Source organism: Syngnathoides biaculeatus, chromosome 11, assembly GCF_019802595.1.
Source record: "Syngnathoides biaculeatus isolate LvHL_M chromosome 11, ASM1980259v1, whole genome shotgun sequence".
Lineage (NCBI taxonomy): Eukaryota > Metazoa > Chordata > Actinopteri > Syngnathiformes > Syngnathidae > Syngnathoides > Syngnathoides biaculeatus.
Window position 1 is genome coordinate 30,733,292 of NC_084650.1, and position 26,435 is coordinate 30,759,726.

Sequence of the window (26,435 nt, forward strand, 5' to 3'; positions counted from 1 at the left end):
GGGTGACGAGCAAAACGTTATTGATCGCAAAAGGAGGCTCGCGCAAGCGTGACTACTTTTCAATCTCATCTCCAAATGGATGTGACGCGCCGGCGGCATGGCGCCGCCATTCCCTCTTTTCTTAGCACACGCTTGACTGAGCGACCGAACGGATGAAGGCTCATTCAGAGGCTCGGGTGGGACGTGTCCCGCTAACCCTAACCAGCACGTGCCAATCAGCTGCGTCGTTACGCGACGTTGCTGAAACGTGGTCATGCTATGACGTCGTCACGCTACGCTGTCATGCCCGGTCCGTACGCTCCTTTGTCACAGCGTTTTTGGTACCTCGTTCCAGTTTGATACCGTGATCAAATGACATCATGCTTTGATTTTTTTTTTTTTTTTTTTGCACCAATGTAACTTTACAATTTCCCACGTGATACAATATTCCAACGTGTCTGGAATATAACACAATCCATTTCCTGTGCAATCCGAGTAGTCAGACTGTACACAACTGTATTATTTATGTTTTGCATGACTATTTATCGCGTTTTAAATATTTGATTCTTTATTGTTCCTATTCAGCATCCCTGTGCGCAGCGGAGAGGGAGCTACCTTCCTGATTTCCGTGCAATGTTGCCGTATGAGGTGTCGTGACATAAATTTATACTTCATTTCTTGACAAAAAGGAAGGAAAAGAATCATTTGTTGCAGGCGGAAACCGCAATGCGCGGCGCGAGGGGACGGACGGACGGCCGGGCGAGCTGCCGGCGTCACGCCGCAGTGGCACCCGCCGCCGCCGCCGCCGCCGCCGCCGCTTTGTTTGGATTTGGCTGAAGCATTTGTGACAGGTTAAATGGCGAGAGGCTCCGTATGCGCCGCTCGACGCCCTTCGCTCGCCGGCCGCACGGGCGCTCCCGAGCGCGTGCGCGTGCGGGACCTCTGCTGGCAGATTCAGGTCAGCGCCTGCACGTGACAAATGTTGCCGTGTAAACTTAAGAGGCGCTCGCGGACGGGCGGCGGGAGCTCGTTTTTCAACGGCGCCGACTGGAGCCCCGACGCCAACCGGACCCTTGACCTCTTAAAAACGCACCAACGGGCCTCAACTCAAGCAGCCCGGTTAGCCACAGGAGCGCAATTGCCATCCCCTCCTCCCCTTTTTTTTTTTTTCAAATATTTTTATTTTCTCTCGTTTGATATTTTCTGCTCGTTTAATTGTGTGGACTAAACGGTCAGTTTTCTTTTTTTTTTCTGGGGTGCTTATCCTCACGAGGGTCGCGGAGCGCACACCCTGAACTGCTCGCCGGCCAATCGCAGGGCGCGTGGAGACAGACGAGAGTCGCGCTGTCCAACGAATGCGAGACGCGGGAGCAAAGCGAAGTGCCCACCCGGAGAAAAGAAGACGCGAGAACTCCGCACGGGGATTCCGACCCCGGCGTGTGGCCAGCGCTTTACACCTGCACCAGCGTTCCACCTTTGGCATTTCTTTTCTCCCACAAAGATTTTCTTGCTTACTTACCAACATGACAATCTGGCTGCTTAGAACGCACAGCAAGAATTTTGGAAAATGATTTTTGCCTTGCCCCAAAAACTCAACAAGTGCAACATATACGAGAATAGCGGATCTTCTTCAGCAATTAATATTGTTGGGGTTTTTTTTAATTTTTTTTGTTTTTGTTTTTGTGAAGGTGTGCGTATGGCTCGAATAGCTCAGAAAAATGGCGTCCACTTCTCACTTTGTTCAAATGAAGGAATTATTTTTGGTATGGATTTAGTCTTTTTGCTTTTGTTGACTTCCAAAGGCATGAAAAACATCTGGACGGATGCTTTCAAGGCAAAAGCAATGGAAAGAGCTGCACGTGCCACGTTTTGAACCCCGCGACGGGGGAAAATGAGCCAATCGGCGACGTCGCATCCCAGATCGGCTCAAAATGGCCGCCAGCAGGAAGGGTTCAAGTTGAAATAGACGAAGACGAAGGCGCTGCTGCGTCGCATTGCGGAGACTCTCACATTGATTTGTGGACGCGTCCGCCCGCCGCTGCCACCTCGGCGGAGTGGTGGGGGGGGGGGGGGGCAAACGAGGAGGTTCACCTTGACGACGTCCCGCCGCCGCCGTTTGAGAAAAAGGTGACGGACGGCGGTCACGTGCTCGTCGTCAAACCGACAAGCAAAGTGGGCTCGTGCGGGGGTTGCAATCAGCAGTAAAAAAAAAAAAAAAAAAAAAAAGAGGGGGGGGGACTTGGAGGGCGGCGCCGTATGCCATTCCATATTCCAAATGCATCCCGCTCGCAAGTCCTCCTCCCCAACATCTGCAACGCCGGGACGGGAAACGTGACAGCTTCATACTGTTATGGCCGATGTTGAGAAATCTTGGATATTATTTAGAATATATTCATTGATGTTTTTTTTTTTTTTGTTCGCTTTTATCTATTGTTGTTTTTCTATGCAACTCAATTTCATTATTGTTTTATTATTTTTAATGATTTTAGATAATATATGTGTGTATTTTTATATTTTTCATTTATTCACATTTAAATTTTGTTATTTAGATTTATTTTTAATACAGGTTTTATTTCATCTCTGTTAGTTTTGTTGATTTGTTTTGCCTCATCTTTTCGATATTTGTAGTTACCGTTTCTTTTTTTTAACTACTGTTGGCTATTATTACTATAGTTATTTTTGTAAGTTATTGTTTACTTTACTGACTTTGATTTTAGTTTTCTGTACATTATACCGTATTTTATTTGTAATTTTTTTTTCATTTTATGACAGCCGTCAGGTAATATCCGTGTGACGAATTTTTGTCGGCAGGTGCGACGTCGCGCCATAGCGTGCCGACACGCGCCATTATTGCGTCAGGTGACGTCACGCTCGTATTCGCCGTCAGCATCCAATCGAAATGGCGTCTACAGATCGACGAGTGATTGAAGTCACACGGTGTACATCAGGGCTGCGTTCCCTTCCCACTTTGTGCTCCCACACGCTCGCTTTGCTAGCAACCGTGCTAACTGCTGTTGTTGGGACGTCTCATTTGCATTGGGCCTCACCGGCCAATAAAATTGCAGTCCATAAACTATTTCACCATCAATCATTGGATGTGTGGTTGAAGTGGCATTGTATTCCACAGGGATGCGTTCCCTGCTCACTTGAGTTTTCTCCCGCTTGCTCACTTTACTTGAATTGCCTTTAAGTTCTTTTTGTCATCGGCTACCCTGTCCTTGATCCGAACGTGTAGCCACCTAGCGTGGTGACGCAGGCAGGAAATCTCCCAAAGTACCTTGTCGACAGACGGGAACGAGAGTCGCCGCGCTTGCCCGAAAGACCGGTGAAAGTCTGGCCTCCTAGCCTCAGCGGTGCGACGTGGGTTGTCCTCAGCAGCATTGATCCGATCTGTGTCGGCGCTAAGGGCAAAGGAACATTTGAGAGTGTGTTCATATTACGGAGTCGGGCACATAAACATGTTTGTCCTTGACGCTCATGAATAAACAAACAAATATTTTGGTCTTCCGGCGGACACGCGCACTCGGGCTACGAGCGGCTAGCTCCGCGGGGCTAAGCTGTCAAAGGCGATTGGATACCGTCTCGCGCGTGCGCGCAAAACGTGCACACGGACAAACAAACACACACACACAAAGGCACAGAAAAGACACACTGGCGGTTCTGGACTTGGTTTTGACAGTTTTTGGGCGGGATGCTTTCTGACCGTTCTAAACTTGATTTGAATGCGTTTGGGCTGTTTTCTTTGGGCGAGACTGTTGGACTTGGCTCTTTTCTGGCATTTGTGGACTCTTTTTTTGATGTTTTCTGGCAGTTTGCTATTAATTTGGGCGGTTTTATGGGAGTTCTGGACTTGGTTTTGTGGGGGGGGTGTCGTTGGTTTCTGACTGTTATAAATCTAGTTATAACGTTTTTTGGGGGGGGCTGTTTTTCGGCAGCTCTGGGCTTTTTTTTTTTGCAGGTTTAGATTTTTTTTCCATGTTTTTGGGTTGTTTTCTTTTTTGACTGTGTTCGGACCTCATCACATGCTATCGTGAGGATTGCCGTGATGCGTGAAAGCGTCAATTGTAAGAAGAAAAATTAGCGCCATTTTGCATGTTCAGGCAGGTCTGAGCATGTGTGCGTGTGGGGTTGTGATGAAACCCCCCCCCCCCCCACTCACACATGTAGACGGACGCGGTCGGGGGCCGCAGGGTCAGCACGGTGAGCCGGGTGCGGACGTGATGGATGGATGGATGGATCCGGGTCCTGACAGGAAATTGAAAAAAGATCAAGTTCAGCACCCAGCTCAGCTTTACTCACGTCGCACTTTGTCACCCAAGTGTGTGTGTGTGTGTGTGTGTGTGTGTGTGTGTGTGTGTGCGCGTGCGCACGCGCGACCTTGTTTGTGCCGTTAGATTATGTCTGCGCTAGACTGTGATGGAATTCGATACGATTAAGTGAGCACGTGTGATAGGAAGTGCAAAAAGTACAGCGAATAACGGTGAAAAAGTGAAGGGCAAAAAATCCAGTGACGACTTCCCAGATGCACGAGTTAGCTCAGTGGCTCCCAAACTTTTTTTTTTTTTTTTTTTTTTTTGCATCTTGAAAGTTTGGGTCTGTGTCAAAGTTGAAAGTAGCTCCCGGCTAACGCCCGCACGCAGGTGTGCGCACAGCCAGGCACACAAAGAGGCCCTGAAACGCTGCTGATGTGTTTCCTTGTGTCACTCCCGTTTTATCGAGGTGATAAGTACTTAGTGTGCGCGTGTGCGTGTACCTGTAATGCGCAGTGACAGCGCGGCCCGGCAGCACGTTGGGTGTCACGGACGCGAGGCCCGAGGCGCCAACGTGACGACAACGTGCACGCCCCTCGCCGCCTCCGTTGTCACTTCACTTTTGGCGAAGATCGCGTCGGCCCTGAGGAAGTACCGCACACGGCCAAACCGCGCGGAAGGTCACAAAAGTTAAGAGTCTCGGAGGGTCGCGGCGCTCACGTGACCCCGGGCAAATTTCGCAGCTCGCCGAGGCGTGTGAGGCCGTCCGCTTCTCTTTCGGTCGGTTATTGCTTGATTGTATCATATTTCTTTTGTCTTTGATTGTCTCGTCCCGTGAGGACCGGCCACGTCATTTTGGGAACAAACACTCAACGGTGACAAATATTTTGGAAATAAGTGGACGTAATTCACGCGTTGAAGTCCCAACCCCGATACGTGACGCTAGTAGTGGTAAAACATTTATTTATTATTTTGAAAGGACAGTTATCACGATTCCTGCTCGATGGCTGATTTCTTTCGGTAAGCGTTCTGATAGGTCTTAGTCAAGTTTCGATTTGGTTTAAATCAGGGGGCGTTAAATGCGGCATGACTGCGTGCCTCCCCCACCCCACCCCAAAAAATGACATCCACCTCATCATTTGATTCAGGTCTGGCCAATTCGGTAGATCGCGACAATCTGGCTGCTTGAAAAGAAGATCTTGGGGCAAAAAAAGTGTGGGCACCCCTGCTTGAAACGACTTTCTCGTCTTTCAAAAGAGCATCAAAAATGGACTGGTACACAAATGGATGCTTGCTACGAAACACGCGGCTATTTCGATCTTGTTGAGGGTGGTTGAAGAGAGACCCCCCCCCCCCCCCCCCGCACCATATCAATTTCAAGTCTCGCCAGTTCGAAGCCTCGTTGGCACGCCCTGATCCCTCACTGGCTATTCAAGATAAAGAGCACATCATCTATTCTAGTGGCGAGCGTAAACCTTTCCAGGGGTGCCTTCATCAAACACAGCCACGCAAACGGAGAAAATCTTTCCGGAAATGATGTCAAAGTGTGGCACACATTTCAAATGTGGTCTTTGTCCGGGGGCCGCGTTTGCGAATCCCAAATGTGTCATCTTGTCCATTTGACTCATCGTCGCCTCCTCGTCACGCTCGTCTGTTTACTGGAGAAAGTTCCTTCCCTGCAAAGCCTTCCGGCCTCACATTCGGGAAGCGAGCAAAAATCAAAACAAAAAGGCGTCTTTGATGCGCGTGTGGTCAGATTTAGCTTCATGTTGGGCGAAGCAAAGAAAGAAAGAAAGAAAGAAAGAAAGAAAGAAGGAAGGAAGGAAGGAAGACGGCGCTCACAAAGCAAAGCCATTTCCCGCCACGGAGGTTGCGGAAGCAGCATCCATCGCGACCTCTCGCCCCCGCGCGCCCTCCCGGAGGTCCGGAATGAGCGGCGGGAAGCCTCTGCGGCGGAAATTTTATTTCACGAGTCCACTTCAGTACGTAGGCGGTACGTTCTGAGGACCGGGGTTCAAATCCCGGCCCCGCTCGTGTAGACTTTGCATCTTGTCCGCGTTCTCTTTTTTCCGTCTTCCTTCCACATCCCAAAAACAATAATCGGACGCTCTGAATTGGCCCTCGGTGTGATTGATTGTTTGTTTCCGCGATTGGCTGGCAAGCGGTTCAGAGTGTGCCCCGCCTCCTGCCCGCTCCGGCGCTCCCGCAACCCTTGTGAGGATAAGAGGCTAAGAAAATAGGTGGATGGATGAATTAAGGACAGTGTTTGTGGGAGTATAGCCAAAATTCTTCATGATTAATGCACCAACATGGGTTTTAACGAGTACATGTGTGTCCAAGAAAAATATTTGAATGAGACAAACAAAGAGGCTGCTGCCGCGTGTAGCTTAGCGGTCATTAGCGCGCAAGTGACAAGTACTGTACGTTAGCATGTACGCACATTGCTGTTGTCATTAGCGACTAGCAGGTGTGCGCGGGCAGATGGAGGCTCGCTTGTGTGTGTGTGTGTGTGTGTGTGTGTGTGTGTGTGTTTACTGCATGTGATTATGTATGTCAACATTTTTTCCCGCATCCAATTTTTTTGTCCGACTCGTAGTCACTACCAATCCCAACGCTATTGACAACTTCAACAGAACACGATCAAGCCGTGTCAACGCAGTGTCGACTAACAGGACCGGACGTCAACATTGCAGCCGTACTCCAGTCTTCAACACAGCCACCGCTAACCCGGTCAACCGCAGTCCACCTTCCACAGAGTCACGACACCAAATACCGGACGACATTTGAGCCACCGCAAGCAGCTAGTGGACAAAAGTATTACGACGCAGCAAAATTGCAGTCGGCCCAAATATTGCATTTTGGCGTTCGGACATAATTTGACGGACATTTTCGCCACGGTCACTTCTCGGGTTCCTCGTTTTCCGTTTCGGCCGAGGATTCTCATTTTGCCGCACGGAGCTATCCCGCAGTCCTCTTTTCACCTTCCAAAACCACATGACAGAATGTCGGATTGTTGTTTTTGGGAGGCTGGAACGGATTCAGACGTTTCGGACGCCGAGGCACCTCTGCGATATCCTGTACGTGGTGCAGTTTTTCACTCGCCGACTGTAAATTGTCCCGTCGGGTCACGGTCGGTCGCGAAGCCGACGCGTCCGTCCGGTCGTTGCCGCAGTGTAACGGCGTCGAGATTTAAAAGCGGCCGCTGCCTGCGCAGGATTTTCTAATTAGAGCCGGGCGACTCGGCTCCGGCTTCGCCTGGCAATAAATCATTGAGCCTCTCGGGTGCATTGCCCCCCCCCCCCCCCCCCACTTTCCCCTTTCCGCTATCAGCACGCCGCTGGTGTTTCATTCCGGCAGGAAGCTACCGAGCACGGCGCGACTTCACCGTCGTTAGTGTCAAAACATTGATTTTTGCAAGCGTTTCCATTTGTATTGCGTACGGCTCGGGTTGGGATCGTCGCGAGCGGGCTGATTCCAGAGTGCGGATCGTGCCATCGATCCGCTCGGTGGATTACGGTGCATTGTTTCAGATCAATCAAAAAGTGGATTACTTTGGATGGTTTTTGATCAGCGCCCAGCCTGCTGTGCGGTCTGCGCGCGTGCTGGCTTCTCAAACTTTTGCCGGCACCGTCGCGACCCACGTTCGAACGCAGAACCCGACGAGGCCTTGTTGTTCGTCAAAGGACATTTAATATGAATATTGAAAGGCACATTTTGACAACCAACACTGTGCTCTCATTTAGGAAAATATAACAAATGGCAACATTTACTTTCATACTCATACATAAAATAGATTCATCAGACATTTGGGAAATATGTTTCAGAGGGCACATTCCTGCCTAATCTCTGAAATGATTTCCGGAGTTTCTTGATTCTTTGATAAGTGATATTCTCATTTTTAGAGATGATGAATTGGTTTAATCCCAGCCGTCATCGGGCAGGAGGCGGCCCGCACCCCGAACTGGTCGCCAGCCAATCGCAGGGCACACGAAGACAGACAACAGTCGCACTGCCAATCGCAATCACACCGACGGGGCAATTTCGAGTGTCCAACTAATGTTGCATGTTTTTGGGATGTGGGAGGAAACTGGAGTGGCCACCCGGGGAAAAGCCACACAGGCACGGGCAGAAAACGCAAACTCCACACAGTCGGAGGACCCGGGATTGAACCCGGGTCCTCCGACTGTGAGCCCAAGGCTTTCCAGTCACGCCACTGTGCATGTATATACGATATATATATATCTATATATATATATCAATCCTGAGCGTTTGGATACGCAAACCTTCACCTGATCCAAATCTGACACATCCAAGATGGCGGACGCACTGACGTACCAGTTGGATCTTCTCAAGGGAGAGTCTGCTTACGGTCAAGGTCTACGGTTCGGAATCCCCCGGAAGCAGACGGTGCTTCCCCCTCGCCGAGATGCTCCCGACCGACCCTTTGCCCGTTCGCCATCTGGTCCCTGCGCACTCAAACGCCTCGCCATCGAACGGCATGTTGGCCCCGCCCGTCGGCCAGCCGCGTGTTTTACATGCGGCCGTCTCATTTGCATTTTGGAGAGGTTAGAGGGGGGGGGGGCGCTCCTCCAGGCGCCCGCCACCAAAATGAAACCAACGAGCACGCAGTCAAGCTATTTGGCAGCGTCTCTTTTTTTTTTTTCTGCTCGCTTGCTCCATCTTTGATTGACACCTGGCAAATTTTCAAAGTTCCCCATTCGTTGAACGTTGCGTCAAAGCTTTCATAACCATCGGTGGGAAGTGAACCGACCACCCTGAGGTCACGGGCCGTGCTGTCAAGATCTGAGGCATAAAATTGGTTGCATCACGGCAAAGTCAGAACCTGTGAGAAAACAGGGACTAAGACTAGGATGAAAACCTGGATCCAAACTAACACCACGACTAGTCATAAGACAAGGACCAAAAGGTTAAGATTAATATCAGAAACAGAGTCGTGCCAACAAAAGGACGACAGTATTGTTATCAAAAGATGGACTAACATTAGTACCGAGACCATAACCAAGACTATGACTCAAAGACCTAAAAGTAGGGTAAGGACTAACAGCACAACCACGAGCAGTATCTAAAACTAGGACTACGACGAGCGTTGAGATCGGTACTCGCTGTAAAACCTTAACCATGACTAAGACGAAAAGCAGGATCAGAACTATAAGCGGGTCAAAGGACGAGAGAAAGTCTACCAGCCAACATCAAAGTCACAAATCAACAACTTTTTCTGTGTCATCCTTAAACTGAAGACACCGTGATTGTTATTTAACATCTGATGGGCCTGGAAGGAAGTGGCGCTCACAAGAAGCAGGAAGTGGTTGGAACAGGATGCAGGAAGTCAACTCGGTCAACGGGGGGGGTTAACAGGAAGCTGCGGATGATCACAACAGGAAGCAGGAAGCGGAGGGACCGGGAAGCCGGAAGTCAAAGTCACGGGCGGGCTGCACAAACAGGAAGCTGGAGAAGAGGATTTCTTGGACTTCCTGTTCGGGACACACACATTCTGATTATTTGTTGCATTTTCTGCCAACGGGACGGGACAGGAAGTGCGCATTCCCCAGCAAGTCCTTCGCTGCAGAAACGTGCGTACCTTTGTCGGCTATTTCCAAGCCCAATATGTATTTTCCGTTGGGCTCGGTCGGCGTGGACGCCGCTCCCTCCTTCGCACACGCTTGGGTTGAATAAACTACTTCGAGGAAGATTCAAGTGGACAAAATGTCCACTGACTTTTATCAAAGGCTGACGAGAGTTTGAGCCGTTTGACTTAATATCACGTAGCGCGCGCACACGCATCATGTCCACGCAAGCGTGTTAGATATTGTGCCAAAAGGCCTCCCGACGTGTATTTCAAGTCGGTTTTTAACTGCGCATGTTCTTCGTTTTCATCGGCAAACATATTTTGGCTGATGAATGAACTGCTACGGTACCCTCGTGTAAACGTTTTGTGTAGCAATTGTGTGTAGTTGTTGCATGTGTGTGACGGTTGCATGTGGTAGTCCCGTGTGAAGAGGGTGTGCATACTTACGTGGAGTTGCTGTGATCAAAAGGAAAAAGGGGGACAGGAAGCCAATGAATTGGAGTGAGCGCTCTTCGGTGAAATCGCCATCATCGCGAGCACCGGCGTTGTAGTGCTGAGATTTTGAGGAATTTTGCGACCGTAATGAGTGCGGGATTAACGAATACCGTAATATTGAAATCGTTCCCGATAATGACGGGGCTCGATCAGAAGGGTCGGGTTGTCTCGTGTGCCGCAGCCTTTTTCGGACCGCGTCGCGCGTGGCTGATCCTCCGGCCCGTCTTTGGGTTTTTGCTCTGCCCTCCACCGACGCCGTCCAATCAGGAGAGAGACCGACGTGGACGCAAAACCGTTGGCTCTTTGTCGGGTGTCGTGGATGCGCTGAGCGTGCGGGTCTCCGAACCGGACCGATGTACTGATCCTGTGTTTAGTGCTTGTGCGAATGCTGTGTCGTGGTGGCGCATTTAGGCTTACAAAGGAGATGCCCCCCCCCCCCCCCCCCGGACCCCCAGGAGCAGTTTTGCTCATCTGGGAAGCAGTTTTTTTTTTTTTTTTGGGGGGGGGGGGGGGGGCGGCAATTATTTCTTGCACAGAGATCAAGCAACTGTACGAGCACTTTGTAGCCGAGTGTGACTGGATTGGGATTAGAATCAGCCAGTGGGAAAAGGGTTCGGAATGAGCACCGCCCCCACCCCAGGTGGAGGAGTCCAAGCAACAAAATGGTTACTGTTTGCAGGGTGTCGGCTTTTTCTCTTGGAGTTGTGCTGGGAGTCCAAGAAAGGTTCCTCCAAGAAAGGTTCCGAATGGAGGTCTCGGATGAGGTGGCTCAGGCATCGCTGCGCTTCCCGTCTCTGCATTCTCTCTCTCGCTCTCGCTCTCTCGCACTCTTTTTTTTGCTCGTTATCAAGTTCCTTCATTAGTCGTTCCAGCGCCAGTCAATTGTGTCGCGGCTTTGGGAAGCTCACTTCGTTGTATGTTTGTGTCGTTGTTATGTCTGCCGGTTGGGTTTATATACAGAATGTCAATGTTGTGATTGCGTGAAGAAGGTTCTGTGGAGCGCGTTTGCCACAGCACGTTGCAGTGTTTTTGTTTCCTTCTCCTGTGGAGTAGACGGCGACTGTAGATCTGTTGTGTTTTTTTTTAGAAGTGGGCCCGTGTAGCACTGCAGGCTTAATTTATCACTGTAGCGCCGCCCAAATTGGCGGTCGGGGGGGGGGGGGGGGGGTTATGGACGCGCCGGTCCGTTGAGCCAATCAGTGCTCTCGGTTCAGCAGCTTCCCGCGGCCCGTGATGAATCTATTAAAGATGGCTGACTGAGGCCAGATGGTCGTCAGCGAAGTGGGGAAGATGGACGGCGCGGAGACGAGGTCAACGCGCGGGATTGGAAACGGGCACGCTCCACGTACTTTACTCTACATTGACACGAGCTAGTACGCGAGCTTCTTTCTTTTTTTTTTTCCTGACACAGTTCAACAATGCTGGAGTTTCCAGATGGGATTGGTAATCGTCGCCAAAGGGGTTTTGCGGCAGAACGTCCCGATCGGTTAGCGACAGGGTGGGGCGGGATGGCATTGGGTCAGGGTCGGGGGCTGCCCGATCTTCTGCGCCACAAAAGAAATGGAGGACCGCTGGCTGCACACAAGTACGAAGTCCTCCTTTGAGTTAGATTCCGCCACCCTACTCATAAGTCTTGAACACTTTTTCATACTTTGAAACACAATACTAACGAGATATCTGGTACATGTGCTCGCTATTGAACTTGATTCTGATTTGGAAAGTAGCGCACAGTCACCCTGATCCTGTTTTCTGCCATCCGGCCATCGTTGCATCATTTCAACTACACACCAGCGTGCGGAACCTTCCGAGGCACAAACGTTTTGGGCCGCGGGTGGCGTACAGCTCAAGTATTGCAACCGAACACGTTTACTGGCAGACACGGACAACTTGGGAGATGCGAGGACTTCAAAGATTCCGGCGCAACGGCGCTGTTGTACTCTCCGGGTATTTGAGTCGCTGTCATATGTGCTCCGTCTAGAAAAGGCATATTTGACTCCATCTGTCCGGGCTCCGACGACAGGGACAACACGTTAAGCAGGGAAGCCCAGGGCGGACTTTTGAGCAGACGGGACTCGTAGTCCCCCGCGGCGCGCGCCGGGCCGGGCCGACCCGGGGAAGTCCTTCGGCTGCAGACGCCGGGCCGGTCCGCCCGTCGTCCTTGCCTCACTTTTCAAGACCTCGCGGCAAACAATGGAGCAGTTGCGTGTCCTAAATGGAAGAGAAATATTGTCTGCGTGGAGGCAAGCAAGCACTTTATTCGCTCGCTCGCTCGCTCGCTCGCTCGTTGTCGTGTGCACGCGCTTTATTTACAGTCTTGGTGCATCCATGTAGAAACCGGTGCGTGTGTGGGAAATGTGTTTCATTCATTGTGTGCGCCACTTAAGGTCTTGTGGGCGCGGTGGGGGTGGGGTTGGGGGGGGTCTTACTATGACTGGAACAAACCACCACATCAAGCTTAATGTGTGCACACCGGAAAAAAAAAAAAGTCACTGCACGACACTGGGACTGTGTCAATGGGCTGCGAGTGCGCGTGCGCGTCCATCCGTGCTGCGTGCATCGTCGCACGTCTCTCACTTCAACGTTTGCTGCCCATTTGTTGTAATGTGACGATGACGTGCCACCTATGGGGCAGTATGTGTGCGTGTCGGTCCGTCGCCAAAAGCACCATTTTCATATTCGCATCGTTCATGTCCTCACCACGGGTGCTTGGACGTTGCACACCTTGTACAAGGTTACATCGTCAGTCTTGGACAACCAATCACATGACGATAGGCGTGGCCTGGAAGTGTGTGTGCGCCTCTTATTTTATCAGTGAAAAAAAGCGCAATTTGAAATGACGGGGAGCGACCCATCAGAATTCTAATGGGCACTTTGTGCATTTGTGGCTTATTAGCTTCCCTTATGAATGTGACCGCTGTCAAAAAAAAAAAAAAAAAAAAAAAAGAGGTGACTCAGCTCTTTTTCAAACATCATCTTCATTGGCAAGCATGAGGATGAGGAACAAAAACATCTTTTTTTTTTTTTTTTTTTTAAGGACGAGGCATGTACAACCAATGACCTCCTCGCTCGCATTCCACATTTTGTCCGTCACTCCGACACGGATGCGAGCAGATGGACGTTAAACGAGCTTGTGACGTCGTATAGAGTCAAATGATGCCGTTGCCAAAGCAACAAAAGCGCTTCGTTAATTGGCGGGCCTCACTCAAGCGCCAAACGAGGAGTTGGCGACCGGGCTGGAACGTCCGCCGGCGCCGGCCTTAATGTGCCACCCTTAAATTGCTGCAAAACTGCAGAACGGCAACATTTGTTTGCGCTTTCTTTGTCATTGTCATTCTTGGGCCAAATCAGTCACAATTTGGAGGGCTTCCCTGTACTCAAAAATTCACCAAAGAGGTCGTCTTACCGCCAGTGGTAACACTGAAAGCGGAAGCGTAGAAGTCACACAAAGTAATACCAAGACGTAGGAACAGGAGGGGGCCTTAAGATAGAGTCTTGGGGCACACCAGAAGAAACGAGGGATGGCTGCGGTTTGAATCATTTCATTTCAACAAACTGGTGTGGCTGAAAAAAAAGATGCGAGGGGACAAGCGGAGGGCTGCGTGTCCCGTCGAAATATTGAGGAGGATTTTGTGAGAGCGTTGTGAAAAGCCACGTTGACCATTTCCGGGTGTCCCTGCTGGAGATTTTGTCTGATTGCTACCAAACTGGGCCTACATATACTATATGTTGAATGATGCTAAATGGTGAAGAATTTGAGTCTGGTGGCAAAGTTTGATGAGGCCAGGTTAATTAATGGCGTGAAAATGTTGGTTTCGGTTGTGCAGTCATTGGACTGTTTTGACAATTCAGCCAATCCGTTCCACTTTCCAGTGTCACTTTGCTACCGTGAGCAGAACCGCACTCAAGGAGCCGTGCCCACATGGTCTTCCGGGAAGCGGCCATCTTTTTAGCCCAGCGCTGCCGCTCCGCGTCCTGCCGTCAGGTCGTCCGCCTTTGCTAAGCGCGTCCTTCAGTTTGCGTTTGCATCTGGCGAGCAGAGGACTGGACGCGCCGGCCCAGCTGCGCCGGTTCCGGTCTCGCCGCCCAACGTTTCGGCGTGGTCGCGCCGCGCGCGCACACCTGAGCTGCCGCTTTGGCCACAAGCGCCCCAGATGCGTTGTTCCGTCCGCTCGCTGCTATTTGGAGCGTGCATGCGGGTCAAAGCGCCCCCCCCCCCCAACCGATGCCATATTTTCCGCCTCCCCTGCAGGGTTCATGAGTCAGAAAGATTCAATCTCGACGTCTCTCTCGAGGTTGGAGGAGGCGTCGACGTGCCTTATGGACGCGGAGGTTCCGCTTGGACAACGTTCCACTCGGGCGGGCTAACCGGGCTCAGCGCCAGAAGAAGCGGTCCGGTCTCGATAGCGCACGTACATCTAGGACACGCGTTTGCACCGTTTTTCAAATGCAGCGCGGACCTCTGCCTGAACGTGACGATGAATCTGCTGACAAATGTACTCATTGACCTTTCATAATTCTCCAAGTGTGTGTGTGTGTGTGGGGGGGAGGGGGGGGGCGTGGCGTGGCGTTGACTAACTGAATGCTTCTTGTTGTTTGTTGTGAATGCGGTACCGGGGCGGCACCGACTGCCGGAGACAAATTCCTGGTGTCTTAATGCATATTTGGCCAAGCAGATTCGGACTCTGATGACGTATAGAGAGTCAAATATGATGATTTTCTTGAAATGGAGCCATTCACTTATGATTATTGAATGACTACAACACATCTCAGTACATTTATCTATTGACTCATTTAAACAAAGTTCAATTCACGCTAGCATTAGCATTGAAATCCAGTGTGGTGTTACAGCTCAGCACTTATTTGAAATTGAGTTTTGACCGTCAATGAATAAATGAAAGAAAGGATTGTGAAAATAGTGCCAGGGGAGTGTACAGGCATTTTGGGTTGCAGGTGCTCGAGCCCCACAAAAAGGTTCACACTGGGAAAAGTTATTCATACAATTTGAGGTAAAGTCTTTGTTTCTTTAATCAACACAGTCATTTAAAAACTATTTTTAAAAAAAGCAAGTGACTATTGTCAAATGTCAGATTTTTGTGCTCCACAAAATAAATAAATAAATAAATAAATTAAAAATGCTATTTTTAGAATATTTTGCCCCAACCGCCTGTCAGCCGGGACCCAAGAACCGCATGAATAAACCTTTGCCAAACTTGCGCTCTTTTGTCTGTGAAATTCACGCAAGATTTTATCTGCGGAGTTATGAAAACGGAATCACAGAATTTTGGGCTGTTTCCCTCCCCCCGGAAACTGACCTGCAGGTGGCGAGAGAAAAGCGCCTTTCCCCTCGCAGCCCAACTGCAAAAAGTGCAGAAGTCCGGCATCGTCCGCCACCTGTGTCATTCTTGCTCTGCCCATCAACACTTCTCTGATAAATTCCCCTCAAATATCAAAACACTGGCTGGAATGGAAGACAGAGAGAATATCTTTTATTTTATTTTATTTTGTTAGATAAATGAATGACAAAAAAAAAAAAAAAAACGGTCTTTTTTTTTTTTCGTCCAGAGCAAAAGGGTAGTGCTTGTGTACCACTCGGGTTGTAATTGACCCCTCCGTGGATATTGCGCAATCCGCGTCACTGACCAATCAGAGGCCAGAGATCCGCATAGACCAAAGCCCGTTTTTGCTCCCGCCATTTTCTCAGACAACACTGCGTGGTCCAGTATAAATTTTGTTAGCGTTTTATCGCGTATTTGGGTTCTTTAACAAATAGATATGGTTAAGAGGCGTAGTCACGGACTTTGGAATAGTGACGACGGGTATCCCGAAAGGCGAGTCGGTGGGACTTCGATTCGTACCCTTTCCAAAACCGAAGACCCGGTCCGAAAAATGCCTTCGATAGATCAAACTTTGCGGAAGACCGCATCATCAACTCAATCCATCTAATATCAACCGGAACACACATGTTTGCACAAAGGTATGCCCTATATTTGATTTTCAATCCACGTCTCGTATCAATGAATTTGAAGTTCTTCGCTAGCGTAACACTGCTGCGTGTGAACGATTGACACACTTATTCTTTGTTGAGCGATATTTAGCGACGATCGGACTGCACAAACGTATCGATTTCTTGCTGGCTCGCGGCCGAAGCTTAACCAGACTGTGTTTGCACGAAGATATGCCCTCAATTTGATTTTTAATACACGTCTCGTATAAATGAATGAGACGTTCTTCGCTAGCAGAACACCGCTACGTGTGATCGATTGAATGAAATCAGAAGCATGGCGTCTCTCTCAGTTCAGAATGTATTTATTGTATTGTATTTGCCATTTGTACTGTTTGTCTTACGTCAGCGCACGTGGCGTGGCGTCACTTCAGGGGGCGTGGTTAAGTGCCCTGTACGGAGGGGTCAATTGTGCACGTGCCCTGTTAATAAATAGATTTTTATTTATTTATTTATTTTTACCCGAGAGCACAAACAAAATAAAAACGAACAAAAATGATCTCCGTTATATAAAAAGTAATATTGCTTTGTGTATGTGGACTGTATTTAAAAAAAAAAAAAAAGGTTTATATTGGCGGGGTAAAAAAAAAAAAAAAGGAGTCAGATGTGTCACAATCTTTTTTTTTTTTTTTTTGCAAGCTTGGTGTTGATTGGTTGCGCACCTCTGGTGAGTCAACAATGCATCTTGTGATTGGCCCAAAACGAGTTGCCCTGAACGTGATGCAAATTGGCCAACGTTCACGTGTCCAGAAATGAATTCCTGAAATCTGTTAACGACTCCAAAGGAAAATGACGACACTTTGGAAAGTAAGTCAGACTCTCATCACTTTCAAGGGTTTGGACAACTTTTCGCTCTTTTTCAAGGGGCTCTGGGCTCAAAATGGCTGTCACCAATTCCCACGAAATGTGCGTCGTTACCGTGTTTGTGGGCGACATCGTCGGAAAGTGCCGCGTTGAAGATGAAAATAACAAAAGTGCAAAAGAGCGCAGAGCCAAACGAGGCCACCAAACAGGTGCTTTGAAACAATTTCATGAAAATGAAAATCAAATACACGCACCAAACGGCCTGTATCAATGCGCCATGTAGACGCTCTATATTTGTATTATTACTTTTAATATGACTTTGGCGGCCGGTTAGCACGTCTTCCTAACTGTTCTGAGGTTGCCAGTTCAAATCCTGCTTCCACATATGTGGAGCTTCATGTTTTTCCCCGTGCCTGGGTGGCTTTTCTCAGGTTTCCTCCTATATTACAAATAATAATAATATGCGCTGTAGGTTCACTGAAGACTCAAAATTGCGAGTGCAAATGGATGTTTATATGTGGCCTGCGATTGGCTGGTGACCTGTTCAGGGTGTACACGCCTCTCGCCCGAAGGTAGCTGGGATGGGTGACCAAATTTTTTTTTTAATATATATGATATATTTTAAAATATTTATTTGCAGGTTTAGTTCTGTTAAAGAGCGGTTCAATTGTATTTTTTACAAGGTCCTGATTTTTGACTTTACAACGATGTCGCCCGGAGAAGAGCACGTCAGCCGTCTTCGTCGACCTTCGGCCCGCGCGACGAGCGGCGGCGCGTCGCCCCGTTCGGCTCTCGTCCGACGTGACTCGTGAGAGGATGAAGCGCGACAGCGTTTAGAGCCTCGTCCTCGCCGTCGTCCTCGTCCCTGACGTGACGGCAAGACGGGAGCGCTTTTGCCGTGATCGGCGAGCGCCGGGCCCCCGGGGGCCGCGTCGACGTCTAATGAGTCCACCTCGTCCGGCTCGTCCGTCATCCGCCATCAGCGTCAGGGCGGGCCGGCGCACGCAGCTTTCCCTACCTTCAGCGCACACGAGCCAAAGCGACGCTCCTCCTCCTCGCGGCAACATATGGCCGCCGGTGCCGGGGCCGGCTCGGCTTTAGTCGAGTTGACAGGCGCAATTACGTAACGCCTCTCCTCCGTTACCCCCGCCGCTATCCTCCGTCCTCGCTCGATGGCCGACGTGCGCCCTCTTCGTTTCGGCCGCGACGGTGAGAAGCCGTCTCGAAACGGAAAGCGGAGTTCGCCGGCGACGTCAACAACCTGAGTCAGTCTTCTTGCAGAGTTTTCACGTGGTGTGATGACAAAAAACCTACGACATGTTCTTGGCCGTATTAGGCAACATTCTTGGGAGACTGCGGGCAAAATTGACATGGTGGAAAACAATTTCGTGTTTCCCACAGGAGCGGAATTTATTTGAGGTGGTTGGTGGCTATGCGTCCGGCGGCGGCCCAAGGGCTCGGGGCGGCTGGGTTGGAAATAATCACAATATAACCAGCTTCCTTCAGTAAACACAAAGAAATGAATATTCCATGTAAAATCTTTTCCAATGGTGGCACTGGACCAAGCGTCCGTAATTGGCAGCGTCGCAGCGCTTCGGATGAAGTCAAAGGTGACAATGACTCGAGTCGTAGGTGCAAATTATTTTATTGGGAATCGGAAGTTTGTCTGCTACAAGCCGCGGAGGCCGTCATCAATTTTTTTCAAGGCATAAGTGAAAGATTAAAGCCGTGCACAAGATTTTGTATTTGCTTGTGGGTTGTGGGACTCTTCGCGAAGGTGACCACAACGTAAAGCGCTCGGCGTGATCGGCGCCACGACTGTTGTCCGTCTCCGGCGGCCACTCGAGGGGGGTGCCCCGCCTCCAGCTCGATGGCTGCTGGGATTGGCTCCAGCGCTCTCGTGACTATTGTGAGGATAAGCGGCTCAGAAAATGGATGGACGGGTGGATACGTGCGAGCGTGTATCTACGTACACGCACCGTTACAGATGTAGTGCTTGTGAACGCTCCGAGCAGATGTCCAAGTGAAGAAAAAAAACAAGAAAAGTGTAAATCAAGCGTGATTTTGCTCGTCTTTATTAGCACGCGCGACGACGCAGAAGGGAGCTAGCCCCAGCACGATGACTAATAACGACATGAATATGGATGCCAACAAGTAAATATTTGCAGCCACATGCGTGGCACTGTCTTATGCGGACGAGGCCAAAGCGTCGCTAAAAGTTGGGCGTGGGGCCGCGGGTCACGGTTGACTAAATATTAACGTGCCGATGATTCATCCAAAAAAACCGCGTCTCCTGTCGAGCGTGAAGTCAAACGTGTGCTCTTGATGACTGCTGCTGCGGTTGTTGTCTTTCCTTTGGTGGGAGGAGGATGTGTCGAAAACCCCCCAAAAAAGAACAAGCGCGGCGGCTCCGGTCGGGGCCGCCCGCGGGAGCACAGCTGGGCTTCGGGTCGTCCGCCTCGGCCCCGGCGGGACGAGCGCGGGAACGACCGCAATGGCCGACGCTGGGCTCTTTTCAAAGGAGGCGAGCAATTGTTTGGGGCACTGCGACGCACATTTCCGCTTCATACGCCACCGAATGCGTGATCCCGGCTTTAGCCAAATCATGAAATATGAATACAATCCGGAATCCGATGAACTCATACCGGTTTGCTGTTCTTATTTGTTGTCATCGTTGTCCCGACGTGCTGCTGAACTGTCGAGCGTTTTTTTTTTTTTTTTTTTTTACCTTGTGAAAAAGATGGCGATCTCCGTGGCTTTCATCTAGTTAGGTGAAGGTTTCAAAATTAAAAAAAAAATGAAAAAAAGAAAAGAAAAAAAAAAGATTTGCAACAGTGCTCAAAGCAGCAAAGCTTCGGTCAGGAGACAAATTCCAGAGGCTTGACTTGCACAAAATCTTTTGTACTTGAAGTGAGTTTTCTTTTAGATTTTAGATTTAGTGGGAAGATTCGAGTTTGTGACGACTGGCGGTATGTGTGCTGCCCGCCCGCCTGTCCAGCGACGCCGGTCGCCGGTTGACGTGTCCCTCGGCATGGATGTGAAAAAGTTCCGAATTTGTGTCCATTTTTATGGGTCCTTCCCTCCAGCTTGTCATTTGTTTTTTTTTGCTGTGTGCTGTGTTTTTCGCTTGCTAGCAGGTTAGCGTGCGAGCCCCGAGGTGCTCTGGCAAGGTCAAAGTTCCTCTCGCGTTCTTCTGTCGTTTGGGCTTATTTTACTTTATTTAGTTTCCCTTTTAGCTGGTTTGAAAACAACAACGAGATCAATTCTTGGCTTCCCTTCTCGTCTACCGAATGGCTTCCACGTCTCCGGAAAGGGCCCGGTGAAGTTGCCGCAGTGCACCAGAGGGCTCTGTGAGCTGAAGTGCCCGCACGAAGCAGCCGTTTTTGCGTCCGCACAATAGCAAACACTCAACTAACTGCTATTATTTCTCCGGCGTGATGATTCTCTATGAATATTGGTCAACGTGTCACAGCTGTTCATTCCAATTGGACTATTTGGGATCGTCCGCAGAGTTTGAAGGGCGACGCGTGCAAATTGCAAACCCGCGTCTTGAGCGTCATGCAAGACGCTTGTCGGTTTGGCGCAGTCAAGAAGGAGTGCCGTAAATTTGAAATCAGGAACTTTTTAGAAATAGAGCTTTTAAGAGTGACTGAAGACTTTGACGCAAAGAACGGCGTTAACGTCAAATTGGTTCAATTCCAATTGATCGGTTCACGTGAAGATGAACTTGTTGAATCGCGACGGGTTGCGCTCTCATAAATGTGAAATATTGCCACTCTGCGCATCTTGCATATCGCGTGCAAATTAATAACACATCACTGGGTTTTGTATCCAAGCTATTGCAAGAAATGTATTTTGCCCATCGCGGGGTCCGTTTTGTGAACAGACAATCACTGAACCGCGACGTTTTTTTTTTTTTTTTTTTTTCTTTTTAAAGCCGCATGTTCTCCAAATCAATGAATTTCTCCAAGTATTCCTTTTTTTTTTTTTTCGGACAGAGGAGGCCTCGTTTTATTCATGAGCGCCATCTCTGTCCGGCTCGAGGTGGTCGGCGTCCAAGCAATTACTTGCACCCGCCGGCCGCTAATAGTTTTCCTTGCGCTCCATTCGGGCGACCCGTTATCAGGGATTAAAAGCTCTCTCCCCGGAATACAACTGACAACCTCGGCGCCTGCCAGCGTTTGACCTCGAGACCTCGCCCGTGTCGGCGTGATGAGCCCGCCCGGCAGGCTCACGTTTGATTTCCTTTCTTATCGGCCGGCCGGAAAGATTTCACGTACTTTGCAAGTCAAATGTTGGACACGGATGACGACGTCCGGACATTTTTGGGAATCCGTCGTCGTTCCGTTCGCTCAAGTGGTCCACGTGTTGCGTGCGCGGGAAACAAACTCATCCGAGTTGGATCCGGAGATTTTTCACAGTATTACGTATCTTAATGAGGACCTGCATATATTTATATTTATACGCAGAGGCGCCACATATATGCACTCCAAATGTGGCGCGTTTCAGTCCGTCGGCCAATTACGGGAGGCGCCATCGGCCCCCAAGAATCCGGACGGATGTCCAGCGTGAAGTCTTGGCCAAAGATTGTCACACGGTAGACATTTTTGCAACATATTTCCTGTCATTTTTCTTAAGGGGCATGTCTGGGTGGCACGAAAGGTAAAGAGGTTATGATGCCAGTAATTTCACAAAATGATCGCCAAAAACGTGAAGTGCTGTTTGCAAACGGGGGGGACGTTTGATAGACGATTGGGACAATTTGACGGATTTTGATCACGGCAGCGGTGGTCCGAACGTTCCAATGAGTGGCGCGTTGTCTGCTTTCTCGTTGTCGTGGCATTTAATTCGGTTGCGTGCGCTGAGTTCTGACGTCAAAATGGAAATGTGTTGCGGTTGAGGCGTGTCTGCGCGATCGCTGCAGTAAAGGTCACGTTTTATTTTTACGGCTTGAAGAAAATGAAAAGTGACAAAATTGACCGCAGACCTTTTTTTTTTCTTTGCGCGCCGGGCGCAGGTGAGCCGAGCCGAGGCGAGCCGTCCGCCGTGGCTCCTTTTGGACAAAATGGCGTCCGGCGTCCGTGCCGCAAAACGACTCCTCGTGAAAGGAAGCGCGTCCTCGTGCCGCCACGTCGGCGACGGAGGTTAGCCGGGCTGACGCCGCGGCTCCTTTTGTCCGCTTAGTCGAGTTCGATTGTCCAAATCTTCCGAATTTCACTCCAATCCAACTGTGAATATTCATCTGCAACTCCCGATGGCTGCGCAAATTCATAATTATTTGAATCATGGTTCGCTGTGGTTGTGATTTGCAATTTGCAGCCCTTGACTCGGCGCCTTCCATGGCAAACAGGATCCCACTTCAAATTGTTGATTCGGTTACGCGACGTCTGTCAGAAAATGTCTGTCCTGACGTGAAAGCCGATTTTTTTTTTTTTTCTTTTGCAAACGGAATCGTTCTGGCATAAAATGGGAGCGCGTTTGCCGTTGAGAGGCAGGCTGAAGTTCCAAATGATCTCAAAGCCGTGAATGGATGATCAAAGCAGCAAAACGCTAATCGCGGCACCTCGTCGGAACGGAACCTCTGCCGCCCGGTCGGCGTCCGACGCCCGGCCCGCCGCCGCTTCCTTCCGGCTGCTCTCTTGCGGCTAAAATTAGCCGCGCGGCACATTAGTGCGCATTTACATAAAACGCTTTAATGGCACTTGAAATATTCAACGCTTCCATTTTCACCTCGCGGCTTCGTGCCGAGATGCGGTGGAGGCGATTACTTTTGAATGAGGCGAAATGTGGGACAAATATGCTTTTTGGCCAATTGTAACACACAGTTAAGAAAAAGGCGTCAAAAACGACGGAGACCACATTGCGACGTTGGGAAACAGTCAAAGCAAATTTTGTGACGGGCGTCAACTCGTCACCACTTGAACTTGAGCAAGACTCCTGGAATATTTCTTGTATTCATTGCGCACTTTTAATTTTCAGTTCAAATCGTGTTTAGCTTTTAGCAAGCAAGCAAATTGATTGATATTGTACATTTCACACACTTTTCAGTGTTTAAAAATATGGGTGTTAAGTTCATCTTTTTTTTTTTTCAAAAATTACAATCTAATTAATTGCTAGAATCACAATTTCCCCCCCTCCCCCCCTCCCCCCATTTTTCAATTGACGGTGGCTCAGCTGGTAAAGCGTTGGCCTCGCAAATTCTGAGGTCCCGTGTTCAATCCCGGCCCCGCCCGTGTGGAGTTTGCGCCTTCTCCCCGTGCCTGCGTGGCTTTTCTCCGGGCTCCGTCTCGACGTGCCCTGCGACCGGCTGGGGTTGCGCCCCGCCTCCTGCCCGTTGACGGCCGGGATGGGCTCCGGCACTCCCGCGACCCTCGTGAGGATAAGCGGCTAAGAAAATGGATTTTTTTTTTTCCAATTGCTTTTTAGTATTTAAATCTTAAAGGGTTGATTTAGAATTACTTTTTTTCCTCAGATGTTGCAACACAATGTTCATAACACCAAATAAATCCCTTTTTTTTTTTTTGTCAACGAAAACTTTCACCCCCCCTCCCCCAGTGGGCTAATTTAAATGAACTGGCGAGCAATACGCCGACGTGCATGTCGGTGACGTTCACAACGGGACTGTCAGGCCGCCTCCCAAATTGTCAAATCTGCCGAGTGACTTGCGCGTCGGCCAATCGGCGGCGGCGCGGGCGTGTCGTCGGTGGGCTTAGTTTGCTAAATGACTGCAGCACGCGCGTCACGCGCGGCCCTCCCGACGTGACGTGTGACGGGCACGCCGGCGCGCCGCCGTTTCTTCCTGTTTCCTCCCGCGACGCGACTTCTTCTCTTTTTCTCCCGCACCGGCGGCGGCGGCGGCGGCAGACGCGGCGCGCATGGGAGGAGCGTCCGCCGGCGATGGCTGAGGAGCGCGTCCACCTCTGAGGAGGAGGAGGAGCGGCACCGTCCTCATCCTCGTCGCGGGGGTCCACGAGGCTCCCGCTTGGATTAAAGGACTTGGCGAGAGCCCCTGCCCGAGTCCCGTGCCACCGCCCCCCCCCCCCACCTCTCAAGGATTATGCCCCCCTTTTACCGCCAGCTGTGAGGATCTGTAAGCGGCTGGAGACCCCTCATCTTCCTCCTCCTCCTCCTCCCTTCCCACTCTGGAGCCCCAACCCGGACACCCCCCTCGATTCCGCCCCCCCTCCCCCCCCTCTCCCCAACCCAGACCTGTTTTTTTCCCCGAGAGGACACAGGTGTGATCGCATGGAGGTCTGACGCCCCCAAACTCACCTTGGAGGTCCTCCATCCCACACCTGCGCCCCCCCCCGTTCCTCTGAAGGGCAAAGGGGCGTGTGACCCACGCGCCCCCCCCCTCTCCCTTTGACCCCCGCCCCCCGCCCTCTTAGAAAATGAGACTCTCCAAAATGTGCCGCCTGAACGCATTGAGCATCTACTTGTGGGAGACGCTCGTCTTCTTCAGGTAAGGATAAGCACAAACTGAATGAAAACGGGAATGTTTTTCACTTTGGTGGGGGGGGGGGGGGGCAACGATCGGTCGCAGGAGTGCGGCCGAGTGCCCGCTCGAGGGAGCGATTGAACGCGGACGCACACGGTCCGTTCGACCGATCTGATGCCTCGTTCGCCCGTGACAACATGCGCAGGGTGGAAAATTTTACGCAGGGAGGAATTCTGCCTCGCAGTGTCGAGGTTTTGGGTTTGAATCTGGCAAGCGGATTTCCAAAACCAAACGGAGAAGACTCCGAATGGTCGTCGACGTGTGGCCTCTGCTCGGCAGCGCTGGATGGAAAAAGAAACTCCAATTCTCTGCCCAATCTTAGTCCTGGTCCAAATTCTAACCCTTTTTTGAGGTTCGGTTTGTAGTCCAGGTTTCCGTTGTTAGATCTTTGTCCTGGTCTGGGTTTTTGTTTCTGAGGTCACGTGCGGTGACGTCAGGTCTTGTCCCGGCCGGAGATGACTTCCCTCGTCGCGCCGCGCCATTGGCCGCTTCGTCGTCGTCGTCGTCGCCGTCCGGCCGATCGCGTTCTGTTCGGCGTTTGAGAAAACTGATAACGGCCCCAAAATTGGACATTTTAGCAATTCAGACAACTACCAAAAAGAATGCAAAACGAACCCACCACAAATATTGTAAAAATTCTATTCCAATTTTCTGGGTTCAAAAAAAATTACCCCCGCATGACCATTTAGTCCAGGCTCCTTTTATGGTGATGGTTTCACTTTTAAGTCAAGAATTGAATTATTAATATTTGTTTCCGTTGGAGCTAACTGATTATCTGATCTGCCAGCCCCAAACGAACACAATTTTTGCCATTTCAATTGTTACACATTGTCTCACACGTTACAACAGAAGACAGAAGTCATGATTTTCTTTTTTTTTTTTTTTTTTTTTTACATCAGCAAAAAAAAAAACAAAGAAATGTGATGTCATGCTAAAGAAATACGAAAGGACAAAATTTTGTAGAATGTTCTGCCAACAATTCCGATCTTTTACTCTTTTAGGGACAAGTTTTATTCAGAATATATTTTAGAAATGAATCTGCAGAGTAAAAGATGATTGGCATTTCCTTCCGTCAGTCCAGGTGGGTTGGGCCTTGGTTTCTTTTGTGCGGCGCTGGTCCCGGCTGACTTTGGGCAAGAATGTTCTGATAGAAGGGAATTTGCTTTGGGTTTTTTTTTTTTTTTTTTTTTTTTGTATTCCTTTGGCGTGTACTTTTGATTCTTTCTGCGGAGGTTGAAGCAAGTTCATGGTGAATGTTGGGGGGTGCCAAACCACCCTAAAATTTGAGGGGTCTCGTCCGCGGTTGTACGTTGGAGAAGTGTAAAAGCATCCAGTACTTGAGCCAGCAGGAAAGTTTCTACATCCATCCAGCACATCGGCAGTACGACAATGCGGCTCGCGTCTTTACTCCGACCGCTCGACGCCTGCCTTGCTTCCTTTCCCATCTTGAAACAGTCGCGGTTCCAGAGCCATTTTCCAAAAGTTGTCGAGGAGTTCAAATTCAAGCCTTTGACAGTAACTACAGTATGAATTTGGACAAACGTCCACAAAGGGAAATCATGCAAGGTTGCGTTTGATGATTTTGCAAGTGGTGGTAGTGACGGTGGTCAAAGAGTGGAACCCTTTCACAAATGCGGTCCATTCATCCGAAGAAAGAGCCAGAAGTTTGCCTACGTTTTGGCATTTTTCAAGGCTCTCCTGTTTCACGGCGGTCAGGAGCGCCAAAATGATGCGAGAATTTGATCTCGTTCTCTTGACAACCGTTTCAAGTTTTGGGTCACCTTCTGCGAGCTTCTGACCGTACTGGCCCAGAACCGCTGA

At 49.9% G+C, this 26,435-nt stretch overlaps 1 protein-coding gene across 4 annotated transcripts in view; it reads left to right on the forward strand.

Annotated features, from left to right (window-relative positions):
* glra1 (glycine receptor, alpha 1) overlaps positions 1 to 26,435 on the forward strand; it is a 62,080-nt gene that overhangs the window by 7,752 nt on the left and 27,893 nt on the right. The window contains exon 1 of one of the 4 annotated variants that reach the window (XM_061834074.1): positions 623 to 627. The exons of 1 other annotated variant lie outside the window; for it this stretch is intronic. In XM_061834074.1, the coding sequence (XP_061690058.1) occupies positions 623 to 627 (5 nt within the window). Of the gene's footprint in view, positions 1 to 622; positions 628 to 17,033; positions 17,120 to 24,507; positions 24,579 to 26,435 lie in introns of those variants that run through there. 2 more of the 4 variants (XM_061834076.1, XM_061834078.1) reach the window with 2 other exon arrangements.